Below are 7,150 nucleotides of genomic sequence, written 5' to 3'. Positions count from 1 at the left end.
TTGCCCTGCTGAGAACCCTGTAAGGGATGATGTTCTCACCCGTTTCGGGAATTATTACTTTTCAGATGTTGGTCCCGACGCTTCTCAGTGAGCGAGAGGTTTATCTAGAAGGACAGCGAAGAAGACCTTTTATTCTGTTTTAATTTTATACTCTCTCCTTTATACACTAGTTTTGAAGACTTGCCTTTAGAAGCTTATGATATATTTTGGAGAGGTAGGTTATGTCTCTTTACTCGTATTCTTCCTTTGAGCTTTTAATTATCTACCTTTCTTCCGACGCGCTTATATATATACATTATCGAGTGTGAGCAATCGATAAATTTTTTTTCTCGAGTTTTAAATCCTTTTACAGGCTTCTAGTATAATATTACTTTCTATATATACGTATTTATATATTAACCTTGTGTCGTAGTACCAACCTATAATTGAATTATGGTTTAAGCATAAGACAATAAATGGTAGAGTGTTACATATCTCATTGGCATCATGTGAAGAACTCTGTCCCCTATCATTTTTATACAGCCTCAATTGAACATTTTTTTAAGTTGCAACATTAGCTCCTTTTCATAAAGTTGTATGTCAACAAGACTTTAAAATTATAAGGTTTTTAGTGGATAGATATTATCATCCAATTACTTTGATTTTCTATTGATTTGAAAAGATCATTATAATGACTATAATAAATCAACATGAGAATATAATACTCTTGATTCTCATCACCTCTCAAGAAAGAACTCGTTTACTTGACAACTTCTCTAACAAAAATACTCTTATTTTCACAAACACTTTAAGTGAGAAAGCTATTCTTACAAAATTCTCCAACTTTTTATTAATTGATGCTAAATTGAACTGATTCAATAAATAAATAACCGCAAAAGAACTCTTCCACAACTCACAAATTCTAAAATAATTGGCTTGAATTAAACAAGTTCTGATACCAAACGAAAATATGAACGCCCACGATCTAATTCACCTGGGATTTCTTACTTTTTTTTTTGAAGGAAAGAGCTCAACACAACAAGGTGGAGCAACTAAACAAAACAAATAAACAAAAAATAAATGCTAATCAAATAAACAGACATCCCTCCATAGTCATATCTAGCAATGCCGTCAACAACTAAAAGATCAAACTCAGTCCACTCTTGTAGCTCCTAATTGATTTGTTGAAAAAATCCACAACACCTGAGAAATTTCCTAGCCCCTACCAGTCCTCTTTTACCATTTTGAGAAACCCTCATGAATGATCCAAGAATTTAAACTCCGAAACAACCTCGGACTCCCTAGCAATCTACTATTCTCCACAATCAAGGGACAATGATCAGATAAACCTCTTTGCCCGCCTTTCAGCATCGTCTCGAAAAACTCTTCAATCCATCCCACGCTAACCAATACCCAATCAAAGCGACTGCACGATTGACCCCAGAACCACGTAAACTTCCGATCAATCAGCTCTAGAACCACCAGCTCCATATCTTGTATCCATATACATAATAATATACTAAAAGAGGAATAAAACTACAATAATAATATATATCTCTACTCTTTATTAACTCTCCTAATAGAAAAAAATGAATATTCTCAATCTAAATTCATGTTAACTTAGAAACTTCACTTGAATGATATCATTACATATGATATTTATTTATAAATTTGAATATACTAATTTTCTTAATCACTAATAGTCATTTTTAACAACTCCATCTAATATCTCAACAAGATTATAGCACAAGAAGTTAACAACTTACTTTACTCATGGTTTTAAAAACTAAATCAGATAAGTTAGTTGAACCGATTCAATTGTAAATCAGAAACTTTAATATAGATACCAATATATAATAATATAATTGTGATAAATTTTAGTCATAAATTTTGACTATATTTTTTTGTAATTTGATCAATTTTAACTTGTCAAATTTAATACAACTTCTATTATCTTTTAGTAATTTAATCAATTCTTATTTTTTTCATGAAACTTTTATTTTTTATCATTAATTATCAATTTGAATAAATAATATGTGTCATTTATAATTTTTTAAATGTTATTTATACACTAAAAATAATTATTAAAATTAATTTTTATATATTTATATTTATATATAAATATATACATATTTTAATTTATGTTTTTTTTTTGGTATTTATTTTAATTTATGTTTAATATATATTTTATATTTGAAGTCCACTAGGGAGACAATAAGAAATCTTAACAATGTGTACAATGGGCTAATTTATTGGTCCACGATGGATTAAAAAAGAAAAAAACACCTCCTAAACTCTAATAACTAAAAACTTTTACTCCCACTTTCAAATTTTAACAATTTCCTATCCACTACCAAATCTCCCAAAATATATGACAAAATAACCATCAAATTTTAAATTTTAAATCTCCCAATTTTAAATTTTAAATTTTAGCAATGTGACACCATGCAGCCCCTCAGTCGCACTTAGGGGTGTTCATGGTTCAGTTTTTTCATAAACTGAACTGAAACTGCACTAAACCATTTTAAATGGTTTAGAAACCGAACTAAACTACTTTGTCAAATAAGAAACTGGTTTTAAACTAGTTTACAATACAGTGCACCAGTTTAAACCAATTCATAAATATAAAACCAGTTTTAATTGAAAAAACCAGTTTAAACTGATTTATAGGCTAAAACTATTTTAACTTTTAACATATATAAAATTAGTTTTTACATTTTCTCTCTCCCATTCTCTCTCTCCTTCTCTCCCTCTCTCTCTCTCTCTCTCTCCCCCTCTCCCTGCTCTCTCTCTGTCTCCCTTCTCTCCCTCTCTCTCTCTTTTTCTCTCCCTCTCTCCCCCTCCTTTCTCTCTCTCTCCCCCTCTCTCTCTCTTCCTCCTCTCTCTATCTCCCTCTCTCTCCTTCCCCTCTTCTTCTCTCTCTTCTTCTCTCTCTCTTTTCCCCTGCTTTCTCTCTCTCTCCTCTCTCTTTTTCTTTTCTCTCTCTCCCCCTTCCCCTCTTTCTCCCCTCCTCTCTCTTTCTCTCTCTCTCTCTCTCTCTCTCTCTCTCTCCCTTTTCTCCCTCTCTATCCCTTTCTCTCATTCTCTCTCTCTCTCCCCTATCCCTCTTCTCCTTTCCTTTCCCCCTCCTCTCTATCTTTCTCTCGCTCTCTCTTTCGCTCTCTCTCTCTCTTAACATATATAAAATTAGACTTTACATTCTCTTTCTTTTCCTCCCTCTCTCTCCTTCTCTCCACCTCTCTCCCTCTTCTCTCTCTCTCTCTTTCTCTCTCTCTCCCTTCTCTCCCTTTTTTCTCTTTTCTTCCCCTCTTCCTCATCTTCTCTCCCTCTCTCTCTCCATCCTTTCTCTCTCTCTCTCATTCTCTCCCTTTCTCTCTCTCCTTTTCCTCTCACTCTTCCTCTTCTCTCTTCCCCTCTTTCTCCCTTTTCCCTCTCTTTGTCTTCCTCTCTCTCTCTCCCCCTTTCTCTTCTTATCTTCCTCTCTCTTCCCCTCCTCTCTCTCTCTTCTCTGTCCCTCTTTCTCCCCCTCCCCTTTCTTTCTCTCTCCCTTTCTCTCATTCTCTCTCCCCTATCCCTCTTCCTCTCTATCTCTCTCTCCCTCTTTCTCCTTCCCTCTTCTCCTCCTCTCTCTCTCCTTCTCTCTGTCTCTCTCACTTTCTCTTCCTCTCTCTCTTACGCTCTTTCTCCCCCTCCCTTCTCTCTCTTTCTCTCTCAACTCCTCCTCCTCTCTCTTTTTTCTATCTCTCCTTCTCCCTCTTTTTTCCTCTTTTCTCTCTCCATCCTTCCCTCTCTTGTTTTGGAGAAAGGAGTAGGAGAGAGATAGAGAAGAGGGATATAGAGTGAGAGAAGGTTGAGAGAGAAAGAGAAAAGAGAGAAGGAAAGGGAAAAAAGAGGAGAAAGAGAGAGAGGAGGGAGAAGAAAAAGAGAGAAGAGGAGAGAAAAAGAAGGGACGAGAGAGAGAAACAGGAAGAGAGAAGGGTGGGAGAGAGAGAGGAGGGAGAGGAGAGGGAGAAACAAAAGGGAAGAGAGAGAGAGAGAAGGGGGAAGGGAGGGAGAGAGAGAGAGAGAAAGGGGAGAGGAGGGGGAGCAAGGGAGAGGGGAGAAAAAGGAAAGAGAAGGAGAGAGGGTGAGAGGAAAAGGAGAGAGAGGGAATGGGAAGAAAGAGGAGAAGGAGAGAGAGAGAAAGAAAATGAGAGAGTAAGGAAAAGGAGGGAGAGAAAGAGATAGGAAGAGGGAAGGGAGGAGAGAGAGAGGGAGAGGAGGGAAAGGAGATAGAGAGAGAGAAAGATGAAGAAAGATAGGAGGGGGAGAGAGGAGAGAGAAAAAGAAAGGGGAAGAGATATGGAAAGGAGGAAGAGAGAGAGAGAGAGAGAGAGAGAGAGAGAGAGAGAGAGAGAGAGAGAGAGAGAGAGAGAGAGAGAGAGAGAGAGAGAGAGAGAGAGAGAGAAGGGAGAGAGGAAGAGAGAGAGAGGAGGGAGAGAAGGAAGAAAGGGAAAAGAGAGAGAGGATGGGGAGAAAGAGGAGAGAGAGAGAGAGGAAGGGAAGTGAGAGAGGGAGAGAGAGAAAAAGAGTATGTAAAAACTAATTTTAGAGTTTAAATAAAACCAGTTTTAATTTGGTTTAAAACTAAACTGAACCATAAAAACTGGTTTTTAATAAACTGGTTTTCATAAAAACTATGGTTTCAGTTCAGTTTTTTATTTAAAAAACTGGTTTATTTAAAACAGTTTCAGTTCAGTTTCAATTCAGTTCGGTGAAACCAGTTTTTTTGCACACCCCTAGTCGCACCCATGCCTTTTCCACCCATGCGTTCCCTTTACGTGTCCATTGATATATGTTCAGTTCAATAGGTTGACAGATGGTTATTGTGTTTCTTACGAGGATGGTTAGTTTAAGTATATATAATTAATAAATGTTGGATGTTCATTTCATTAAGTAGTGAGATGGTTATTTTAGTTATTAAAAGTTATGAGAAAGATTAAACTTCTCAGGAGTCTGAAAAACATTTAAAGTTATAGAAATCCTAATAGTGATTTATAAATAATATAGCCACTCAAACATATTTTTCTAATTTTATTCTGTAATATAGAAGCTTTTATGCAAAGAAAGTGAAATGTTTAATTACTAATCCTAATTAGTACTATTTTCCATTAACGTGGTTGTGAGGAGTGATCCACGTATGATACGGCCAACTGCTTCTATCCCTTGTTTGTGGCGGATAAAAACGAAGTGATGGTGAAACATGAATGCTGCGGAAGGGGGCCGCACGGCCGGCGCGTTGAGATGCTTCTAGTGAGTGAAGCAAAGTGCGCGACGGTGCTGTTCGTACGTTGGCGGGTCGCAGAGCGGTGTGGTCCGATGCTCTGGCGCGGTGACAGATTTTGTTGTCAGAACTTTCACTGGTGAAAAGGGAAGAGAATGGACGAGAAAAAAATCACATCACATGAGGAAGAGGAAAGTCGTTTTTGCGGTATATGTAACTGCAAATCCTTATTTGTTTTGAATTTTAAATTAAAAATTATTAATAATTAATTAACTTAATTATGATTTGATGTTAATTTTAATTTTTTCCATATTATACACATTGTACATTATATTTATTAGCTCTCCATACTTTTTTTATATTTTAATATATATTTTACATTGTTAACTAATTTTAATATCTCTTTTGGGTTAGCAATGACATTGGGAATATAAAAGATATGAAACACGAAACGCATTTAGTGGATTGACCAAGAAGGCAACAACCCCAACTGCCTTTCCACCCTTGAGCCCCAAATCGAAACCGAAACCCAAAATAAAACAACAAACACAATTTTCTCCCTTTCTCACTAGTCACTACTACACACGAATGAAGAACAAGTGATTTCAACCTAACTTTTTTCCTTCAATTTCTGCCTCTAATTACAAACCTACCACAAACCCTTCACAATGACCACTAAATCCCCAATTTTTCCCATGCCAGACCCCCAGCACTTTAGTGACTACGGCTTCGACCCTCAACTCAACTATTTTCAGGTCTCTTTATTCTTTTTGTTTCCATTTTCTATTATTATTTTTATTTATTAATATTACTAAAAGCAGGTATTGGAAGAAGCCATGAAGCACAAGAGGCACCCAGAAAGATCCATAGACTCCATACGCTTCAAGCTTCACAAGCCTGACATTCCAAACGAACTCCATTCCATTTCTACCACGAAGAAGCCATGGTGGAAGAACTTGTTCAAATGGAAGTGGACCCACCGTCACCGTCACCGTCACCACCAAGGCCTTCAGCAGCAACCTCATCAACCTTCCAGGGCCTCCATCTCTGGCCCCGTCTACTTCACCCACACCAGAACCGGACCCACCACCTCCCCCTACCGAACCACCGCACGTCCATGTTCTGGTCCACTCGCCGGCGCCGGAACCTTGACGCCGACGGCCAAGGGTGTGGGTCACGTTGGTGTACCCTATCCGGGTCTCAGGGAGCTTAACATGGAGCAGCAGAGGATGTCTACCTCTGCCTTGCCAGTTTACTTGGTCACTTGAATAAACATGGCAAAGTTTGGATTTTTAATTTGTCGTGAATGTCTTTTTTTCTTTTTTTGGTTATCTGAATTATCTATCACTATTTCCTTTTTCTCTTGGGAACTTGAAAAAGGGATCATGCGTGCGGTTTAAAGCCAGAAATGTTTAGGTGTCTTTCTTTGCAATAATAAGAGAAATTTCTTCTTGTGTTGTTTGAATATAGGAGTATTTCTGCATTAGTAAGAAATAATCAATAAATCAGAATCTGTTGAGCACATAATCAGTATATCTGCATGGTAGCAATAGCCGAAGAGTATTAATATTAAGGACCGGTCAAAACTCTGCAAAAATAAAGCATCAAGTGACAATGGTAGTGGGCAGTGCCACTGTCATTCTGTCAAGGTGGTAAATAGCATTCATGTGAAGCAATAAAGCAATATATATTTGTGGGCTGTGCCTGTGGGGACAAAAGCTGGCAACTGAAACAAGGAGGGAAACAAAATTTCTTAACAAAACCTTTGGAAATTTTTTTTCTAAAAGTGAAAATCTTGATAAAGTAGGTAAGTAATATTTTAATCACTTTTGAATTTATTGTATTCATTGTTTTTGAATTTTATTATCTTAATTTTAAAATAATTAAAATATTAATTTATAAATCTTT

General features: G+C 36.9%; 1 protein-coding gene across 1 annotated transcript; it reads left to right on the top strand.

Moving 5' to 3' along the window:
- LOC107620064 lies at nt 5,695-6,707 on the top strand. The gene is made up of 2 exons (XM_021105062.1): nt 5,695-5,997; nt 6,064-6,707. Exons 1-2 carry the CDS (start codon nt 5,911-5,913, stop codon nt 6,508-6,510), a joined length of 534 nt encoding a protein of 177 aa, XP_020960721.1. The 5' UTR covers nt 5,695-5,910; the 3' UTR covers nt 6,511-6,707.

Source organism: Arachis ipaensis, chromosome B01, assembly GCF_000816755.2.
Source record: "Arachis ipaensis cultivar K30076 chromosome B01, Araip1.1, whole genome shotgun sequence".
NCBI classification, from domain to species: Eukaryota; Viridiplantae; Streptophyta; class Magnoliopsida; order Fabales; family Fabaceae; genus Arachis; species Arachis ipaensis.
The sequence above is the reverse complement of the archived record's forward strand: the minus strand, read 5'-3'. Positions and strand labels throughout refer to the sequence as shown.